The sequence below is a fragment of the Pygoscelis adeliae genome, unplaced genomic scaffold (genome assembly GCF_000699105.1).
Source record: "Pygoscelis adeliae isolate BGI_AS28 unplaced genomic scaffold, ASM69910v1 Scaffold267, whole genome shotgun sequence".
NCBI classification, from domain to species: Eukaryota; Metazoa; Chordata; class Aves; order Sphenisciformes; family Spheniscidae; genus Pygoscelis; species Pygoscelis adeliae.
The window spans coordinates 2610551-2633303 of NW_008825150.1; the positions used below are offsets into that span (position 1 = coordinate 2610551).

At 39.5% G+C, this 22753-nt stretch overlaps 1 protein-coding gene across 1 annotated transcript in view; it reads left to right on the top strand.

Annotated features, from left to right (window-relative positions):
• PTPN12 (protein tyrosine phosphatase, non-receptor type 12) overlaps positions 1-10269 on the top strand; it is a 47353-nt gene extending 37084 nt beyond the window's left edge. The window contains exons 13-17 of the mRNA XM_009328347.1: positions 4331-4408; positions 5760-5848; positions 6842-6872; positions 8229-8345; positions 8958-10269. Of these exons, the coding sequence (XP_009326622.1) occupies positions 4331-4408; positions 5760-5848; positions 6842-6872; positions 8229-8345; positions 8958-9019 (377 nt within the window). The 3' untranslated portion in view covers positions 9020-10269. The remainder of the gene's footprint in view (positions 1-4330; positions 4409-5759; positions 5849-6841; positions 6873-8228; positions 8346-8957) is intronic.
• Positions 10270-22753: the final 12484 nt, after the last annotated feature.

Consider the following 22753-nt stretch of genomic DNA (forward strand, 5'->3'; position numbering starts at 1 on the left):
CTCCACATTTTTGTTTTGCATGTGAGCTATGTCCGTTACACTGTTGGTACTACAGACCTTGATAAACTGCTTCAAAAGCTTTCTTGCGAGGTGTGAATGCATTCTCAGTTGCAGGTTTCGGTGTTATTGGTTGGTGTGGTTTTTTTCCTCCACATCCGATTTCATGGAAACGTCTATAATAATGGCAGTTTTGAGTAGTTGAAGTATTTTAAACAGGCTTGTCCAAACACACATCAAATTCATGCTTACTGGGTGATGTCCTGGTCCTAAAAATGTAGATGTAACCTCTTTCACTGTATCAGTCTTTGAAGTTGCTCATGATTTGGCTCCCGCATTTTAATAGCATTGTAAATATTTAGTCCTGCTTTCCTTTTTTGCTGTACATGGCCAGGGGGAGACAAAGCAATATTGTTGTTCATCTAAAAATCCAAGTTTTGCTTTAGTAGTGCTTTGGAAATTATTCATTTGCTTTTAATCTTTTACTGCTTTTTGGAATTTTTTGAGCAAGGAAAGTTTGCAAGACCGCTTCTGCAAAAAGTTACAACATCACTTATTGAAGGCAAAAGGGTCCTAAAATGTGCAGATTCAGCTTTCAGTCAGGCTGGCACACTTAGATCAGGCGGAGGACTTAGCTGGGAAGAACAAATTATGTCTTGGCAACTGCCTGTGCAAAGTCCAACAAAGCGTGTAGTAAGGCTGTGGAGCTGAAAGGAGAACATGAGCTTCTGTATTTAGAGCTGACTCTTGTGCTAGGAGCTCCTTACAGTGATGGCCTCGCTTCAGGAGTCTGTGCAGACTACGTGACTTTCTGAGGTGAAATGGGGCTCAGTGTATGATGCAAGATGCAGAGCCAGCTGTATTGAAAATACTTGCTTTGTGAACTAAGTTTTCACCAAAAGTCATATATTCAGAAACGTGAACTATTTTGCAGCTTTAAAACCAATCTGTTGCCATAGATTTTGTGATATTACCTATATGCACAAAACAATACTTGCACATAGATGTACATTTTTAACCCTGTGACACTTTAAAAATGCTCTGCATAGCAACGACAAAGCCCTTTATGTCATAGTTACTTCAGTGTTTATTACTGAGCAGTCCTCCTTGGATTTGTTTTTGGTAGATTTGCATGCTATAGTATTTTTCCAACACTCCTTTTAGCCAGGCTTTTTTCCTTCTTTCCCAGGGTAATCATTGTTTATCACTGTTTGAAAATCATTATCTCTCTACACATCTAGAGAAGCTGGCGGCTCATGGCTTAGACAGGTGGACTCTGCGCTGGGTCAAAAACTGTCTGGATGGCCGGGCCCAGAGAGTTGTGGTGAATGGAGTTCAATCCAGTTGGCGGCCGGTCACGAGCGGTGTTCCCCAGGGCTCAGTTTTGGGGCCAGTTCTGTTCAATATCTTTATCAATGATCTGGATGAGGGGATCGAGTGCTCCCTCAGTAAGTTTGCAGACGACACCAAGTTGGGCAGGAGTGTTGATCTGCTCGAGGGCAGGAAGGCTCTGCAGAGGGACCTGGACAGGCTGGATCGATGGGCCGAGGCCAACTGTATGAGATTCAACAAGGCCAAGTGCCGGGTCCTGCACTTTGGCCACAACAACCCCATGCAGCCCTACAGGCTTGGGGAAGAGTGGCTGGAAAGCTGCCTGGCGGAAAAGGACCTGGGGGTGCTGGTCGACAGCCGGCTGAACATGAGCCGGCAGTGTGCCCAGGCGGCCAAGAAGGCCAATGGCATCCTGGCCTGTATCAGAACTAGGGTGGCCAGCAGGAGTAGGGAAGTGATCGTGCCCCTGTACTCGGCACTGGTGAGGCCGCACCTCGAATACTGTGTTCAGTTTTGGGCCCCTCACTACAAGAAGGACGTCGAGGTGCTGGAGCGTGTCCAGAGAAGGGCAACGAGGCTGGTGAGGGGTCTGGAGAACAAGTCTTATGAGGAGCGGCTGAGGGAACTGGGGTTGTTTAGCCTGGAGAAAAGGAGGCTGAGGGGAGACCTCATCGCTCTCTACAACTACCTGAAAGGAGGTTGTAGCGAGGTGGGTGTCGGTCTCTTCTCCCAAGTAACTGGCGATAGGACGAGAGGAAATGGCCTCAAGTTGTGCCAGGGGAGGTTTAGATTGGACGTGAGGAAAAATTTCTTTACTGAAAGAGTGGTTAAACATTGGCACAGGCTGCCCAGGGAAGTGGTTGAGTCACCATCCCTGGAAGTATTTAAGATGTGTAGATGAGGTGCTTAGGGACATTATCAGAAACCTCCTGTAATAACAGTACAGCCTTTGTGCTGCTGGTATGTTGCTGACTTAACAGGAATGGCTTAAAATGTTTATATTAACTTTTTTATAATTTATCTCTTGTTGTTGAGGGTGTATCTGTTCCCTTTTGTGTGATAGTGAACACTTCCCATTTTATCTTCAGGTTGCAGGTCTTGTAATCCATCTTGGACTCAAGAATATAGGGTTAGATCGCTTTGCACCAGTGATTTGAAATCATGTTTTATAGTGGCTTTTTCATTTTCATACTTGTTCAGGACTTTTCTGTCTGAAGCTGGGGATGTACGATCATCAGTGAAGCTTGCCTGTGAACTTAGTAGCACCCTAGTTGCTTAACCATAACTGTTGGTGTGCATGATCTTACCACATAATTAAATCCTCTTTTTAATTCAAACAAAGTGAAAAGTAGTTGTATGCTGCGGTTAAAAAAACCCCAAACAACAACCCCACAACAACAACAACAAAAGCCAACTAAAACAAAACCCAAAAACCTCACTTTCAGTTAGTGCATACTCCATAGTGACCTTATTTGCTGATTTTACATAGATGGTTTCAATAAATGAAGGTTTTCTTATACTGTATAGTAAACTTAAGATGGAGCAAGTTTCAGAGAAGTCCCTTTGAACACAGTGGCTTCTAAAATGTGATGGAGTTCCTGTCCCTGCTGCTGGCATGTTGGCAGGGCCAGCTTCATGGCTTCATTAGTTGAAACATGTCTTCATCTTTTTATGAATCTTGTGTAGAATACAGTTGGCAGATGAGACTTCTTATGGCAGCAGCTACTTTGATTTGTTTTAAACCTTTAATTTCTACTCCAAATTCCTTAGCAGGCAGGAGTGGGGCTTTTGCTGCCAGAGCAGCTTGTGTTAGTACACTCCTGAGAGGCAAGAGGGAATCGACTTGAGACAGGATGTGTTACTGGCAACAATGGTAGCTATCTCTGGCTCCTATTTACCCTTCTGGTTAGTAAACCTTGCACTAGACTGTTTAACTAGTTTATATCGGTGGTGTGGGACCCTTGGAGGGTGGGCCCCAAGATGGACTTGGGAAGCAAAACTGAGACTTAGGGCTTTAGAGAAGCAGTTAATGTGGAGCTTCCCTAGAACTTACTGTCGCACGATGCAGTTCTGAAAAGTGGTGTTCATAGAATCATAGAATAGTTTGGGTTGGAAGGGACCTTTAACTGTCATCTAGTCCAACCCCCCTGCAATGAACAGGGACATCTTCAACTAGATCAGGTTGCTCAGAGCCCCATCCAACCTGACTTTGAATGTTTCCTTGAACATTTCCAGGAATTGCTTAATGTCCTTGCACCGTGCAATCTAGCTGTGCTGTCTTGACTTCGGAAGTAAGTATGGTTAGAGCCACTTAAGGAAAAATAAAAATCGCTGCTCATCAGCAGTAAGTTACTGTCATCAGCATAGCTGAAGAGCTCATACATATTTTCAACAAGCTTCTTACCATGGTTTGGGAGCTTCATTAGTGGTTCAGTTAGTAGGCACCAACTGTGTACAGTTACCAGTATCTGCAGAAGAGTTCAGGAAGCCAGTGTGTTGTAATGAGCTTAACTATCTCTTGCAGTGGCTGCAAATAGACATGTAATGAACTGCAATTAAATTACAATAACTACTATCGTTACAGTTATTGGCAAGTTACTTGTTCAAGAAGTAAATGATACTGCTCCAGTGCAGACTGTTAATTCTGCTTATACTCTGTTGCTGAAAGACTGAAGAAAAAGTATTCATTGGAGTTGCTGAGTTTTTTTTCCTCCAAATGATTCAGAGTGAAAATGTATTCTACTTTTCTTTCTTCCCTCACATACAAACTGGTTCTTAGCCCCTTAATGTGAAGATAACGTTGTTAGCATGGAGTTGCTCCCAAGCTGTTAGCACGGTAAACCAAAACAGTTTATATAGCATTTAGAGCAAATTTTCCTTTTGCTTTAAAGTTCATACGAAGTTTAGGATGATCTCACGTATCAAAAGATTAACTTCTAAAAATCTAGGAGGAAAATTTAAGTGTGTTTTTTAACTTATCTAAATGTCATATTTGATTTAGATGCTGATACTAGTGAAGATTCTTCTCCCCCGCTCCCAGAAAGAACACCAGAATCATTTGTATTAGCAAGTGAACAGAGTGAGTCTTCAATGTTTTGTGATAATTAGGGATAAAATGTGAAATGCATTTCAGTATTGTATTTGAATGCCCCTGCTTTTTGGTTAATCTTAGTGTTGGAGCAAACTGTAAAATGGAATGACATCTAGCATGTGTAATGGCTTATTTTGAGATTTAACTTTCACAAGCCCTTGAACACAGTCAAACTATTTCTCATTTTCTGACTAAACATGCTGTTATATGATATTTAAGTATATTGGAGACTTCAATATTGATTTTAGTGGAGCTGGTTTTCAATCTGAAGGGTATGGAAATGAGCTACAGTGGGGAAATGCAATAAAGTTAGGGGATTCCCCAGCTATTTTAGGTAGTTTCCTACTGCTCCCAGGTAGGGAATGGCAAAACACAGTGCTTATCTGATTCTCCTTTCCTGGGCAAAGGAAAGATAATGACATTTCATGCTGCACTGCATCTAGTGAACAAGCCCAGTTTATTTAAGTTTAACATAGTTTACTCTTTGCCTGTATCAAAAGGTTAACCGAAAGAAAAAACTGACACTTACAAATGGTGTGCTTATATCTTCATATTTCATTCATCAAGCCAGTAATGGTAGAATACAAAAAAATGACATGAAGTGATAAATTAGGTTGATGTTTGGTATCTTGCAAAAAACCTAGTGTGGTGTAGTTATTTATTAAGGCTTTTGTTTAGTGTCACTTTGTGAAACTTCCAAAATTTTTGGCCGAAGTAGTTAGTATAGATATTTTCAGCATAAAAACATTGAAGTTTTGCAAATATGTTCCTTGAGCATCATAAGCATAGGTAGTTCGGAGTTAAAGGGGTCCTTTCTTCGATATTATTGACTTGCTTCTTTTCTGTGAGACCACAAGACACAAAGTTTTTTTTCTTTAAAAAAAAAAAGAAAAAAAAAATCTCTTTGGGACTGGAATTACTAAAACCACTTCAATTTTGATTGTGTTTTTGCATGATGTCAGTAAAGGACAGGTATGGCTGTCCTGACTTGTGTGTTTTCTTTACTTAGTATGTCTTTTTCAGATCTACTATTATGGCACAGCTGGTATAACAAAATTTTAAAAACATTATTGAAAAAGAAGCTAATTCTCCTATTGGTTAGGAACACCCAAATGAAGGAATTGAACATCCACAATGCAAACACTTCAGTCTTGTGTTTTGAATTATGTTGTGGAGTCTTCCCTTATCTTGAAAGCTCTTCGTGTGAAAAGAGATTCACACTTGTAAAAAAGCATTTAATTTAAAAAAAGTTGCGTTATAGCACATTTCTAATGTTGTGTTCTAATGCTGCATCATGGAGAGAACTCAAGTAAGTTGAGTTTGATTTAATTTTTCCTAGGCATGCCCTTGCTGAAGCCAGTTATGATTGCACAGTCTGAATGGAGCATATTGCGTGACCAACATCTCCCTGAACAAACAGTCTCTGCAGTAAGTATAGGAGACAGTCTGTACTAATCAGTCATTTCTAATTTGGTTGGGAGCTACAACAAAAAGCAAAATACATACTTGTGAAAAGTTACAGCTGTTGATTACCTACAACGAGCCAGTTTTTCCTCTGCCTGAGCTGCTGAACTGATGCATTAAGAGCATGTTTTCTTTCCAAGAAAACTATCTGGTTTTCTAAGTTCAGCAAAACTTTTAAAAGTGAGCCTTAATATACCTTAAATTATGGCTTTAAGAGTATAAATATGCTGTTTTTATGGAGATTGCTGTCTGCCCTTAATCGATCATAGGCTAATTCAAGCTGGAGGAGAATTGCAGTCTCTAGTCTAACCTGCTGCATGAAACAGGGACTCATACCAGGCTCAGGGCTTTATCTAGTTGGGTCTTGAAAACCTCCAGAGATGGAGACTTCATATCCTCTGTGGGCAACCTGTTTCACTGCCTGATAAAATTTTTCCTTATATCCATATTTATTTTAAACCTTTTTCTGCCCATCAGATTTCACTTTTCACATCAGTCTACTAGTTGCTTGAAGTCATCCAGCGTAAACAGCTGGCAAAATTTCAAAAGCATATAAATCCTCTTTACATTCATGTCTTTTTTTTCATGCACCCCCAATACACTTTAGAGCCACCTTTACACACCACTTAAAAATTTGACAAAAAAGATAGATGTGAATTTTCAGGGACTGTAAATTTAGTATGGGAACTAAACTACCGAATTTTGCAAATAATTTGTGATGTGACAATTTTAACTTTTTATTAAATATTAAGTAAGGTTCTGATAGTAAATTCATTATTAACTACTGTAGCATTTTTTGTCAGTGTTACAGCAAGTCAGAAATGTAGGAGCAAGTAGGTATTTCCACGGATGTTGTATATTTTTTTGAAGATGTTTTCATCATCTTAAATTTCTGGTGTTCTTTTAGTATTTTGGAAGCATTTTTATAGAACTATTTTAAATATTTCTCATTAACAGGGTTTAACAGCAACTTCACCTGTACTACCTGGTAAGTGATGGAAAAGATTTATTATTTTTTTTAAATACTAAAAGGAGTGTTTTTTCCACTTGTTAATCTGTCCAGTAACCCCATAAGAGTGGAAAGCTCAAGTAACCTAACTGATAGGTTTGAACTGATAAACTGTTTTGGGAGTATTTTTATTAGAAGATTAGAAACTACCAGGGAGAAATTTTTCTCCTGGAAATTCACAAATATTCATGATGTAACCTTGAAATAAATGTATACATATGATTACTTCAAAAGCTACTTCCAACCCACAATGCTTTAATTTCATTGGTAAATCTCTAAAAATTACAGTAGTCTTGCAACAAGTCCACCTCTTACTTCAAAATACCTTTTTCCTACTGAACAAAAATTTGTTTGAACTTGGCTTTTGCTCTGAAGATATCTAAATATATTGTCAAAACACCGGCATTTCTGAAAAGGCCTTATGTTTTTAAGGCTTCTAAGGTTTTCTGAGGAAGCAAGTTACAATTTAAAAATTATTATTAAACTTTGGGTATGCTAAAATAATGAAGACCAAAAATACTGAATTTAAATGCATATTATAATAATTATTTTTTCAGCTTAATTAGAACCTTTCCATGTTATCGCAACAGAAATTGTAGAAGTTGGTGAATTAATTTCTTTAATTTCATAAAGACAGGAGTAAACCTGAAATAAGTTCAGCAGTGATGTGTGTATATACATGTATATGTATGTTGCATATTTACCAGTGTCTTTAATTTTTGATCTTCTGAAAAGGCTTCAGTAAGAAGTGTAGGTCAGCTGATGTTTAACTTCGCAGCAACCTGCTTCAGCTGTAAGCTTGTGTCTGCCATGTATCTTCTGCGTATGCTTGAATGGGCTTGTACAGTCCATTTGGAGCTGCATGTTAAACACCTGGTAGATTTCTTAAAATAAATCAGTTTTCAGAAACATTACTTGCTATTAGGGCGATTATATAAGTAATGCAACACATAGTTACTTATGTCTTCTTAAGCACCTTTGGTTTAGAAAGAACGTGAACAGATGCATTTATTTTGATATATTAAATATATCAAATTTTTGTACTGTGAGCTCTTGCTATAAATAGGTGCTACATGGGAAATTTAAATATCCGTACAAACTTAAAAAAAAAATCATATTTGGTGAACAGGAGTGTGTCACTGTCATTGAACATCTGCTCCATAAAAAACATACTTCAAAATTGTTTAAGAAATGAGAAATTGGCTTTTAAATCTTTATTTTTGTAAAGAATATTTGATGCAAGTTGTGTTCTGGCCTGAGCTGTACTTAAAAATAGTGTTCACACAGTGCTGACCAAATGAACGTTACAGTAAGGGAGGTGTGTGTGTTTTCCAGATCGTCCTGAAAGAAACAACAAAACACCAACTGACGTTTTACCTCAGATTTCTTTTTCTGGTTCCACTGATATAAGAGGTCAAACTTCAGAATTTCCTGCAGAAGTAACAGATATTGGTAATTACAATTCATTCAAAACATAATCACTAGATAATGTAAACAGAAGATTCATTAACCGTACTAGTTTGGATAGCTGCTGCTACTGTCTCCCTCCACCTTGCTGAGGTGCAGAACCCAGACGAGTAAGCCTGCCTTGTCTCTTCAGCATCGCTGAAAGAGTTTTTCTGAGAATGAGCGATTCAGTCATTCTTCACTTTATCTTTTAGAGTGTATGAAATATGGAATTAGTCAAATGGGATATAATTTCTGTAGAGAACTGAAAACTTTCAGAAATAATACGCAAGAAAACTGCTTTGGTACACAATGAAGGTAAAAAAAAAAATCAATAAATGATAACAAAGGCTGTAATACTGTATTTACTGAGAAGTACTTTCCAAGTGAGGTTTAAATAGCGAACTATAATGAAATATAAATTCTTCCTGTTTGTATTTCCTATGGCCATAGTACCTTTAGAACTCTTAATACTACAAAGTCATTTTCTAGCCCTGAGAATAAACCTCTTCCCTAAGAGCTGGAGCATGTCTTACAGTGATCTTCTGACGGCTGCCAACATTTGTGAGACTGCGTTGTCTGAGCGGACAGAAGTATTAAATACATTTCTTTCCTTAGGTTTTGGTAACCGGTGTGGGAAGCCCAGAGGACCAAGAGAGCCACCTTCAGAATGGACATGATCCAAGAACCAATGGACATACTATCAATAAATTATACTGGAAAACTTAAGTGCCACTGAGAACTAGAAAAATAGTATTCCACTTTTTGGGGGGACGACTAACAGAGAGCAGTGTAGATCTAACTACCAAATGGTACACTCTTACAGTACATCCCACGCAAAACCTTCAACATTGTTCACAACAGTGGATTCCAGTATTACAACTTAACTTTTTGCTGGGGCCATCTACCTGCCTTATTACACTTAGGAGAAAGTATTACATATGATTTATTTTGTAACTTCAAGTATTATTGCCTTAATGTCTTTTAACCCTGTTACACGCTGCTTGTAGACATATGTTAATATAGTAATACTTTTGACAGATTGTGTTTATGGACTACTTTTTGCTAATGTTTGATTACCATGTATGCATTATTTTGTATATGTACAGGGCAAGTAAGTATATAATTTGATAAAGTTGCAATCATAAAATATTAACAGAAGATGTAAGAAATCTCTGCATGATCTAAATTTTTGTGTACCTTATTTGTAAATTATTTGCCCTGAAGTTTTAGAAAATAGTTTCTGGGGTTTTTTACAAAAATTGCTGGACACACACAGCCAGAATTGCAGGTTAGCAGAGATAAAGATTGTAATACATTTTGTAAATTGTAAGCAAAAGGTTATTTTTATATTATATACTGTTTAATTGTCAGACCTAATTTGTTCTGGTTTTCATCTAGTCATGGAGATTCAGTAAGTGCCTTGGAACAGTATTGAATTCTCTTAGCCTGTGTATGTTACTTCAGTGTTTTGAGTTCATCTGGAATTAGATTATCAAAAATATTTGTATGTTTCTAGTATATTTGACCTGCCAGTAAAAGAGAAACCATTCTACGTAATCAACACTTCTTAGTTTTCATTTTAATGTTTCATCAGTTGCAATCTTTAGAAAAATCATCTCTATCAACTTTCTGTATAATAGGATTTTACAGTTTTAATATGGCGTGTTTCTAATTTGGGAAAACCAGAACACACTGGTAAAAGGACTGTTTAAATACCACTGTCTTTTCTCTTACAAATGGTAAATACAATTTTTGTTGTTCAGCGACTGTGTATGTAAGAAAGCAACTTATATGAAGGTTCACATAGAGCCCTTGCAGCTACACTGTATCTTGACAATATATTATGTCAAGAGTTAATCCTTATAAGGATTCCTTACTTAAACTTTTCTGTAATACAATCTTTAAATTAAAGAAAGTCAAAATCTCACTATGGGTGTTTTTACTCTTAGGAGAAAAACTGTATTCAGAAGCAAACTAAAATAGAGTGAAGGATGGCAGTCTGGCTTAGCTTATAAATCTTGTACTTGAACAAAATAATGACCCTCAGGACCTTATTTTTCGTAACTACTTTCAAAAGCTAGCAATAATGCCAGAGAAGTGAAGAAGAATGTTTAGAGGAAAAATGTTTATTTTAGGTAATGAAACTATCTATTAATCTGAACTTTAGCCATGGAAACATGAGGTCTAATTTACTACTTGTACCTTTAGGGCCTCTCTGCTAAAAGAGAGCTAATGCCCAGGTAGCAGCCCTATTATAACTTCCAAAGGGTACATAACCTGCAGTGACTGCCTTTGTGGATTAATCACCGTGCATTTGGTACACATGACAGACTGCCTGGCTGGGGAGCTCCATCAAAGAACTGTATGCACTATACTTAACTTCCCATGGATATAGTTCTGCAATTATTCATTTAAAAATAAATAATTCGATGATATATGCCATTTCGGATAACCTATATCAACTAGATTCCTGCTTTGTAAACAGTTCAGACAGCTGGAATATCTTGCAGTTGGCAGAATAAAGTTGGCCTGAACTTTGTTCCCCTTCCCCTGCACTGAAGATGATTAGCTTAGACTTTCACTCTTGCAGACCTCCTGCGGTTCTGTAATGCACGATGGGCTGTCATTACTGCTGGACAGTCCAAATCATTGTAACTTTTTGAAAAAATAGTTAAATAAGAAAATTTCCAAATACGTTTTGGGTGTACTTTTTAAGGATCATTTCCATATTTCTCTACCAAGAAAATATAGGACTCTGCAGATTATAGATTTTCCGCTTTCCACATTTGAATTTCACTTAGAGCAAAGGCTGACAAAAATCTATGTACTATATACAGGCCATCTGGTAATATTTAATTGAAGTACATCCAGGTTCATTTTTTTCCCTTAGATTTGCATGGATTTGGATAGTATGCCAGACTGAGTTCGTCACAGAAAGTTCTCAGTCTTTCTTTGCTTTAGCAATATGAAACTGCAGTTGTCCTGTATGGATTTCTCTATCCTTTGACAGACCTGTGTTACAACTCACTGTTGCCTGCTTACATTCATCTGAGCTTTATATTTTCACTTATTGTATTTCAGGTAAACTAACAGTTTCAAGTGCAAGGCAAAACCTGCCCAACGTCATTACTTTGTGTATCCACGCTTGTGGGTGGTACAGAGATAAGTGCAGGGTTGGGTGCTGTATGCTGGATAGTTTCATGTCATAACTTTTAAATGTTATCCAGTCTAACAGCATCTTCAAAAAAATGAGACCTTTCTTTGCTATGGTTTATTTGAAATTGAATTTAAAGGGGTTTAGAATATTACACTAGTTTGCAAATTATCACTGAATACAGATCTGGACCAAGTCATTTTATATATATATATATATATAAAAAAAAAATCAATCATGGAATAGTCTTTCCTTTTGTTTAGCTCCAATCTTCCACGTTATATTTTCTGAAAGCAGTCTTCAACTTCAGTCTCTAAAGTGCAGCTTTTATCAGGCATACAATTGACTTGATCACTATAGCAAAGAACCAGTAACACTACTCAACTCAGCTATTCTTATTAATAACCACTGCATTGGCTTGTCTGTTCCTTCAGTATTTTTCTAATGTTCCATTTATTAAATTGTCTAAATGTATTAATATTTAACAAATCATGCAGTAAATTATCACATCAAGAGAAGAATGAGTTCTTCATGTTTTAGAAGTGTAAATACTCGAGTCTTGGGAAGAAAGCTGACCTCTACTAATGTCATTGCTCCTCTCTATTATGCAGCATATTTTAGGTTTTGTATTGATTTGGCAGGTAGCTTTCTACTTTTTAGTGATTAAAGCATTACTTTAGCATTTTTATTTCTTATTTATATGTATAGGAAAGCCGGCTGCATTTACATGTCATTTTCCTTGAAGAAGTTTCTAACTTGGGAACTGTGCAGAACAATGAAAAATCTCAAAGAATTACCTCTGGGTTTTTGTATATTGAAATCTTGGGTTGGGTTTCTTTGGAGGCAAAGTTCTAAAAGAATGAATGCAGGTCAAGTGCGACACAGTGACTGGGCCATGTGGTAACCCCATGCTGCTGGAGTAGTTGCTTTTAGCTGTAGATCATACTGTCTTTAAACAGAGTTTTCTGGCAATTGAACACTTAAATATTTGCGTTTGAGGATTAAACTGTGTGTTCCAGGTTGTAATTCCCACTGTGCCACATAGCACTTGGTATGAAGTGGTGACTTATGCTTTAATATATAGTAAGTACAAATTCCATGTTTCTAATGGAGTAACGTTACCGCTGCTGGTTTATTTCAAGGTCACTTAACACAATAATGTATCTCATCTATTTCATTGTGCTTTTCATATACTTGATAATACTGTACTGTTGGTGACAAGTGGCTCCTCCTGTGTGTTACCTGGTGGATGTGGAAGGAGAGTTGTACAGCAATTAAAGCCACTTTCATCAAAGTTGAGCAGAGGCTTTGGGTTGCAGAGGAAGAGCTGGGCACAGACGGTATCTTAGAGCATCTGCTCTTTGGTATAGCTGAGGATCGAGAAGATGGTTATAAGGAAGATGGTTGAGAGGATGGTTTTAAGACAGAGTTGAGATGAGGGAAGCTCTGTGTAGCCTGGACACTTCTGGGACTCTTTGGCCCAGTGCCAGGCAGACCACCCACAATCCATCTGTAGCCATTCATAACTTAATCAACTCCTGATTAATGTATCTGCTTAATGTAAGATGGTTAAGAGGTTCTGATGATAATAGGTCAGAACAATTATGATTGTATTGTTGAAGCAAGGGAATAACCTGGTAAAAAGTGAAGATCATGAGTGGCATCCAGGAAAAAATCAATGTAAAAGTTGCTTTTTCATTTTTATTATTTGCAGTCTGAAAATATTCTTTCCACTGCTAGATCACAGAAGAAATGATGAGCTAAGCCTTAGACATCTGGCTGGAAGGAGAAGGGAATGGATTGTCAGTGTTAAGCAGGTGATAAGCCTTGGACCACACAGAGCACACTGCAAATGAGACGGTGTTTCTCCCAGCCTGACTTGGCAGTTCAGCTGGGTTAAGAAGAGCTTGCAAACACTGGCAAGGATATCCTAAGGTATAGTGACGCAGACATGAAGGCGCTTTTGTTATTTTTTTCTGTGCTGATTTGTACCTACAGCGGGGGAATAAAAGAATAAAGAACTCTGAAAATGTAAACTGTGTTTAGTAACTGACTTGCTGGCTTTCAGAGCACTGGAGTGAAAGGGCTTACGTGTTGCAAAGGCAGCGGGAGCAGCAGTAAGAGTGGAAAAGGCAGAAGAGCATCTCTGAGATCTAGTCAGAGTGGGTGGATGATGCTTCTGAGTGGGAAAGACAGAAATCCAGGACCGCTGCCTGTGAGGTGTCTTCAGGAGGGAACACAAGGGGTACTAAAGATCAGTTTTAGCCTTAAAACAAAAAATAGTTTGAACAAGTCACAGTAAGTAGTTATGAATACAGACTGGCTTTATAATACAGCAAGTTACTTGAAATTGATGAACTCAAATTTTAACACAGAATATTTCCATGGTGAATATTACCCAGAGGCAAACCAGTGTCTTTTAGGCAATAATAAATGCACAGCTATAACTGGATTTTGTTGCAGTCAGACTGTATTTGTCTGACTAGTTGAGTAACCATGTATTTATGTTGATATATTTAACTGAAAGTATTTTCTTTCTCCTCTCCCAAATAGGAATATTTGCAGGTCAATAGACTGAGTAACCATCATACCTCTTAAGTATACAGTGCTTGACGGAATACTAACCTGATTACTTACCCTGTTAACAGGAGCTTATGAAGCAAAGTAGCCCTGTTATCTTGTCCCAGAGGTCAGTAATGTGGACAGTCAGAGATTCCGTTTGTGCCACTGCTGTCTGTCTGCGCACACGACTCCACCAGGAGCTGCCCCTGCCCTGGCGCTGGTTCTTCCACAGATGCTCCCAGCTCTCTTCCTCCCACCTTCTCTCTTGACTCACCATTTTGTTCTAATTCACTGGTTTTCCAACTACTGTGAGAGCAGTACCTCTTTTCTAATATTTGTCTTGATTTTAGTTGTTTGTATTTTGCAGTGCCAAATTTTATTTTGACTAAATCTTGGCATCTGCATTTGTGTGTTCTCTTCCTTTTAGCCACCTCATTGCTTATGACTAAATGTTCTTGGTACTGCATCTTGGTGGCCAGGTTAGTAACTCTCACTTAGGCAGATGTAATGTAATACCTGATGTGATGGGTGAGAATGGACCAAATTCAAAAGTGCAAATGCTTTCTTCTACTCAAATCTTACTTTGCAGACTTTGCCATAAGCAAACAATCCCACGTGGGATCCTTCCTTCCACTGGCCTCATAGGCTAGATCACTAGGTTATAATTGGTATGGGAACCTGACTCAGACTTTTAGGGGTTTGACATTTAGGTCATGGTGAGAATATAGTGTATTTTGTGCATAATATAACATCAAGTCAACAGAGAAATACTATGAAACAAGTTAAATAGAAAATTGATGCTCTGTATCCTAATAGCATTTATTTTTTCCAACCATTATTTCTCACTCATGCAGCTCTAAACTGGAGAGAGCGGAGATAGCCTACTCCTAAACAAAGTTTAAGTACAAAGTGTAAATACCTGAAATGATCATGGAGTGACTTCTTTTTTTCTTTTCTTCATGTTTTTCCAGGGTATCAAGTTAACCTAAAAATGAATTTCTTTAGCCTTGCAGGAGCTTATGGGCTGAGAAGTTGCATATGAATCCTAGGTAGGAAGGCAGCTGATGGAAAGCTGCATACTTTCCCAAAGCAACTGTTTTTGGTTTGAACACGCTTCTCTTTTGGCTGGGATCTAAATGTGGGTTGATTTAACTTTGGTTAGGTGATAGTCTGCTGTTTCTCATCTCCCGTATGACATCAAGTACATCTGGCAAAACAATTTTTCTTATTTAGCTGTACTAAAGAGCAGCTTCTCTGCCCTTACTAGTGAATCAGTAATGCAGTCGTGGGCAGGAAGGTCAAGTGTGAGCAGCGGAGTACAGTGGAGGACTGTTGGATGTTTAGAAACCAGCAGTCTTGCAGTAGGGGAGAGAACTGTATTTAAATAAATTTACTTTAGAGATGACAAGAGAATTATTTGGCATATGGGTGAGGAATACACCTTCAGTCCAAACTTGGCACTTCTGAACTGAGAGCGTGACTCTTCCTCCCAGGGAGGGCACCTTGCCTTGGCTGGCAGAGGGCTTCTGGGCCCATTGCTTCAAGCAAAACAGCTTTTTGGCTGCTGCGTTGGTGGCCAGGCTTGCTTTAAATGTCCTTAAACCCCTGCACAAGTCAGCTATTAATTTCCTCAGGCTGAGGTAGCTTTTGTGCTAATCACTCCTTGGTGCATCTTCTCTCTAAAAATATTTGGCCCTCAGTTGCATAGCTATTGTTTATACTTGCCCTTCTCATAGAGGACCTAGAAAGTGTACAAGGTGCTTGCAGATGGTGTTGATTACACCTTGGGTTATGGGACTGCACTAAAGCCTCTATCAAGCTTCTAACCAGGATCCATTGTACTAGAGGCTGTACAAAGCAAAAAGGACATGGGTTCCCCCCCACCCCGAGTCACGGACAGGAGTGCAAGGAACCTGTTATAGCGCTCTGTGATAGGAAATAAAAATGACACATGCACTCTAAACAAGATTATGTTGAATCTCAGTCAAGGAAAATTCTTAAAGGAGGAATATAAACAGTGAAATCGTTTTCGAAGGATTGAAGCAAACTTGCAAGCTCAAGGGGCAGCATGGAAGAAATTACAAGGTTGGCCTTAAAACGTGGAGAGGACGATGAAGGCTGGCGTGACAGGTCAGTCATGCAAAAGTTGATCTCAGAACAGCATGAAGGGCAAAAGTAAGGGTGTGGAGAACACTGAAGCTGAAAACAAGTAGTTGTGTTAAGTGTGATGGAAAACAGCAGAGCAAGTAAGATGAAGATAAATGATGCACTTAGCAAAAGTCTGGAGGGCAGCTGTTTTCTCATGGGTATAAGCAAGACATTCCATTTGTGAAGGTGAAATGAGATGTGAGATGGACAAGAACTCTGGAAGATAAGATCTTACAAAAAAAAAGATCTGACTAGCCTAAATCAGAGCACCTGGAGAGAAGTCCAGGTGGAAGGGAATAGGCATCAGTGGTGGTTGGGATGGTGGCAGCAAGCACAATGATGAGAAGTGGGTGGAAGAAGGAAAACAGAGGAGAAAAGGACTGATTAAGCCAAAAGGAGCTTCAGCTGATGGCTAGATGTCTATAAAAAGAGAGAAAATAAATTGTGTAACACCTTTGTGCAGGAGGAGACAAATCTGGATTATAAAAGCACACCTCTGTGATATTAGGGTTTGTTAGGGACTACTGAGAGTGCCCGTGCTGCTAGAAGGCTTGGGGGAGGAGTCTCCTGAAGTACACTGAAAGGGTTAAAAAGATGGGAAAGAAGTCAGAAAAAGCATGAGCCATGGGAAGAATAATTTTCAGGACAGTGTGAGGAGGAAAAGGATCCTGCATTTGATGGGTCTGAAATCAAAAAGCCTTTGGAAATTGGTTTGAGAGAGAAGCCAGATTGGACATAGTCCAAAAAGAAATTTCAGGAGATGCACGGAAGAAGTGAGCATGGAGGTGAAAATGAAAACATGCTAAATGTTTTGGGAGGCAAAAAGGTCAAGCGTTACATTCACCCACGTGTACACACCCACACAGACACTAAAGAGTGCACTGTGAGCAAAAAGAAAAGTTTTAAGGGGAAGAGCAAAAGACAACAGCAAGATGGAGATCAAGGTTAGGACAGAATTGAGGGCAAGCAGAAAAACTTGAGGAGAAAAGACAAAAAATGCATGCATGTAATGGTGGAAAGGTGAGATGTGAAAGAGGTGAATCACTAGGAGAAAATGGTGCAGTTAGAGGTTCCCTGCAGTTAAGGAAGGGCAGAAGCAGAGGAGAAGTTGAGCAGCTGAATCAGAGGTATTTCAGCTTCTACATGTCATTATTGTGTCTGTGTAAAGCTCACTTTCACATTATCCCTTAAAGCTGTGCATGTGAAGGTTTAAGACACTTATTGAACAGTTTACTTGCCTTTCTTTGAGGATGAACTATGTGGCGTATGTATAGACCTGCAGTGAAAATCTCTCAAACCAAGATAAAGAAAAATCCTCTAGCTCAAACCTGCTTCACCCCCAACTCCCAGCTGAACTACAAAACACAACTGATTTTGTCCTCTGAGCCTTGTCTGGAGTGTTGCCATTAAGACAGGTGTATGGAAGCTCTGGCTCACACTTTCTCAAATGTTTATCATAATCTTTGCTGTCAACAACATGCAATGTGCACTTTTGTATACATATTCATTGCAGCCATTAGCTCTCTTGATGCATACAGAACTGGAGAACAACATTAACCTAGGTGGCTCGGACTGAAGTGAAGGGTAATGTGAATCAGAGTGGATCAACATGACATGACATTGATGTATACAGGCTCAAAGACAAGATTTACTATCTGAGGGCTTTTTGTAGCAACATAAATGCAAACCACTTTAAAATTATCTAAACTGATAAAGCGTAAGCTGAAACTTTCTAATAAGCTGTATAGAAGTAAATTCCCTACATCATAGGGTTCTCTGAGGAAAGCTATGCCCTTATTTCCAGCCTGTACCTACGAAGTCAGGTGTTAAGCATCGTCAGGGTTCCACTTTGTTAGCAGAGTTGTAATTCAGTCTGGAAGTCTTAAAAGCTGCACTTGACATTGAATGTGAGATCAGTACGTATCTATACATACTGTGAAATCACTAGTGCTCCTGATGCAACTGCAGCTGCGTTTTAATATGCTGCTTCTGCCATGTCCTTTGTGCCAAACTGGCAAAAGTAGCCTTACTCAGCTGCAGGTTCTAGGGTATGCCATTTCTTTTGATTCGGAGCCTTTTCTTGCTTTATGAGTGTATCTACCTCAAAGCATGAAAAGCAGCGCTAAAGAGGCCATGCTCAAACCCTACTACTAAGGGTTTTATTGTTGCTGTTGCTGCCATAGGTGTGACTTGGTAGTGGAAGCTCAAGTACAGTTGGATGATATGAATGTATGCGAATGTGCAGGGGGTGCAGGCTGAGTCCTGCTAGCCAGCCAGGTCAGTACAGCTTTAGGCACTGTGCAGTCCCAGCTGCCTTCCTACTCAACTGGGATTTGCCTGCAGCATTGGGGAGCTCCTAACTATAAAGCTCTTGCCGGCAGCATAACCCCGGCACATTGCAGCCAGAGAGAGAAAACCAAGTAAGAGAGGGCTGGACTAGAGAGAGACTAGAAATGAAAATCAGCTTCAAAAGGGGTGTTTGAGGAGGAACAAGGAGTTAAGGACTTCGGACAATGCAGGTTTCATGTAACTGAGCAAATATGCAAGCATATACAATTGCATGCAGCTACCACTTTGAGAGTTTTCTCAATGCTTGAGGGAGAAGCAACATCTCAGCAGTCTAAACAAGTTGCAATTACTGCAGACCTTCACTAAAGCAGGGCCTTTCACACAATCTCAAAATGCTCTTCAAATGTTACATGAGGAGTTGAAACAGCTTCCACGGAAGGTTATGCTGTGTGGGCTAAAAAGCAGGGCTAAATGCGAAGAATGCATTAAACTAGGACACAGTGTGGCTGGGGCATGCCAGTGCAACGCACCGACTGGCCTCCTGGAATCCTCAGCATATTTTAAGCCTGTTAAGATAGAAAATCTGCAAAGTGGTTAGTAACAGTCTTAGTAACATCCGGTAATAGCCAGGCTCTCTCTGACATGACTTTCTCTGACCATTTCAATGCATGCACTTAATCAAAACACGGGTGTGTTAAGTGTTGGGCCATCAACTAGAGCTAGAAAATACTGTTTTCTCTGCTGCAATACCACGGTCTCCCCAATCACCCTCAAGACCTGTATCAAATGCTGAACTTCATCACCTCTAAGACCGTATGTGGCAAAAGCTTAGTATTCGCAGTGTTAAAACAGTGAGTAAATAAAAACTTGTTTGCCTGTGTGCTCAAATCTCACAGTCTGAACTTCTGAGGTAAACGGTCTTTCCTTGAAGAGACTTAGCTGAAAACACTTTCTGATTTGATCTATTAAGTCGTTGCTGTAACAGTTGATTTCTTTAACCACTTGACTCTTGCCTCTGAAAATATAGTGTATCTGTATGAAGAACTTACTGTGGTGAAGCCAAGGCAAGAAATTAGTTTTGCATTTTGGCTTAAATCCTGCAAACAGTTATGTGAGTAACTTATGCATGTAAACAGCTGTAGTGAGCTCAATGAGGCTATTCATCCGCAGAGTTAAGCATGCGTGTAAATGTTTGCAGTTCTGGGGCTCTCATAAGGAGGGTGGTTAGCTCCGTCTTCGGCAGCACAACTGAGCTCCATGAATTTCAGCTAATGAAGTGGAAGTCGTCTTTCACGTCCACAGTTCCCGCTTTGATCCACAGAGTTACAGTCCTTAGTGTAAAAGATCACAGGCATGTAAGAAAATTGATCTTTTGGGTAGGTACGGCCAAAATCCCATGGAGAGCTTGACTGTCAAGTCAAATGAAGAGCTGAACTTGGTTCAAAGAGGATCCCATTGTTAAAACATGGAGTATCAAAGAATATGCTGAGCTTTTCTGCTTGCCGACTCTGCTTGCTCTTCACCAGATGATGTCTGGTGTGTGGTTCCATCCCAGTATATACTCCACCTGCTACATACATCTCTGGCCTAATGTCAAAAGGCCAAAGAAAAATCAGGTTTATGAATCTGAGAATTTTTAAATCTTTTGCTACATTTGTTTAAATTTTTATTAGCGCTCTTGCTGTTTTCACTTTTTTTAAGTGGTGTATTCGTTGTTCAGGTAAGCCTAGAGAAGTTGGCAGGAAGACACAAATCTTACGAGGAAACAGGCAAGCTCTCTGGTCTCCGCTGGCTGTAGCTGCTGTCCTTTTACTTGCTGCATCTTGAAAATAGTTTCATCATTCACTGCATATGCTTTATGGTGAATATTTAACATTGTAATATCATGTACACATTTTATCAGCACTGCTCAGTACACTCCTTTTTTTAGGATTTCACTCTTACATGCACTGAACACAATTATTTTGCTGTAACTGAAGGAAGATTGGATCTGGTACAGTCTAATTCCACACGTTACTCCGATATATAAACACAGTTGAACCCATCAGTGAAAGGTTGGCAATTTTGTTTAAAAATAGTAATGTAGCTTCTGATCTGTATTTCATTAGATACAATTAAAAACTAAAACAGCCATCACTGAGAACTCCAGTAAGGAATCTAGGCTTACATTTCCCATTGATGTGAACAGTCCATACCATCAGGTTTTTTTGAAAAAGCACTTGTACGTTGGTTTTTATAAAAGTTAATTAAAAAATGACTCATAACTCAGGTCACGGGATCTGTGGGGAGTAATTTGTGAGCACTTCAAAAGTGAAGCAAGTTGCCTGGACAGAGAACCTGATCCAAAACACGTTCATAAAATATCATGGTCTCTGCTTGGTGTGTGGTAAGAAGCAAGTGTGGCAGAGTCGGGAAGAACGAGGAGCGTGTAGCTCAGGAGGAGAGAGGTGGGAAGAGCTGAACTGTAGCAAGCACAAGGAGGAAACTGTCTTTGCCTGTGGGTAATAAAAGGCCAAAGTGAACTTGTTAAGCAGGTTCGCAGTTTTGTAAGATCCTCAGAAGGGCAGAAGAGGTGTGGTTGAATAACAGGAATGCAGCACAAGGAAGACGCTTCTATTAAACAAATTGGTGGGGTTTGAGTTTCTACAAAATGTGCATTGTGTACCAGCATTTTTGGTTTTGCCTGATCAGGCCCTGGGATCAATTACTCCCCAGGGTGGGAGAAAAATTGGTGGTGGGACCTAATAAGGATAAACTGATCCTTGAAATGTCCTGGGGTGGGTGGGAGAGGTGGAGAAAGAAAAATGACAAATTTAGAAGGCAATCTGTTGTCACGTGTAGATTTTGAGACCTCAAAGTGACACCTGAACAGTGGCATTTTATGATACAATTGCCATGTAATGAATACATATTTATCTAAATGTTTGCTGATATGTAATCCACTGATAAGAAGGAAGCAATACAAGTAATTATTTTGATAATGTAAATCAGCCTTTATTACACTTTACAATTAGTGGGACAACTAATAGTTCCGAAAAGTGTTGCTGAGCAGCTCTTTCCCCTTCTGTGTCCTCAAACAGCAAATCAATACAAGTTTAGTGATGCTGGAAAGAACACTCCAATGGATTTATTTTTTTTTTTAAATCCACCCTTTTTGGAAATAAATTTTCAGACTCTACAAAAATATTTCTACAGATAATTTAGTCCTTTACAGTTTGGCTACTGCGTGGTGGTCAAAGTTGTCCTGAATTTCTCTCTCTGTCCTTTCTGCCTTTCACATTTTTCTGTTTAGAAAAATGGAACTCCACTCAGGCAGCTCTTCCACAACAGGGAGGGTGGTCTCGGACTCTTTGAGTCATAAGACAGGGGGGTTCTATTCTTGTAATTAAGCAAATTAAAGAAGCCAGGCCTCTTCTGGACCTCAGGCACCTGCCAGCCTTCTCTGGGTGATGAAGTCAGAATGGCTACACGAGCCAAAAAGGTCTCTGTTACAGATCTTCCAGATTAGTCTACAAGATCCAGCTCAACCCTGCCCCCAGGAAGGGTTCGGCTTCTAGAGAGGCAGCTCTTCCCTTGGGCCTGTCCGCCACCCCAAGATCATGTGGGAAGTATTTTGGAAGGGACCAGCATTTGTCACTAAGCTGAATGCTTTGATTTGGCAATTCAGGGCTCCTCTTCTCACCATTTCAGGAGCATGTGATGTGCTCTAGGGACTTCCTCATAACTCATAAAATGTATAGGTGCTCTTACAGATGGTGTCATGTGCCTATCTAAATTTATATTTAAAACAATGAAACAAATCCTCGCTTTGCTAGAGACCAAAATATACATAATGGTAAGATCCAGAGAGAGGACACCATGGTACGTGACTTCTTGTAAACTCACTGCACACTTCAGTTACACGACTCAGAAGGCTGGCTGGAGTCAATTTTTATCTCAATGGTATATATGTAGATGTATGAAGCAAGCACTTTTCACTGTCTCTTCTTTCAGCGATTAAGATCCATTTTGCGTGAAGGATTTTTCCATTTGTTTCTCCTTCTCCCTCCCCTCCTCTTCTTCCCTCCCCGTTACCTCCAAGTGTCGGAAGCGACCACCATGAGGGAGCTCACTTGGAGCAGCCTCTGGGCCTCAGTCTGTGGTGAGATGACAAATCCTTTCTGCACGTTTACTGGAATTTGGGGCTATCCATCACGTAGGCTTAGCAATACTCCCTCTAAGCCGGGGCAAGACTGTACAAGTAACAATGTACGGTACA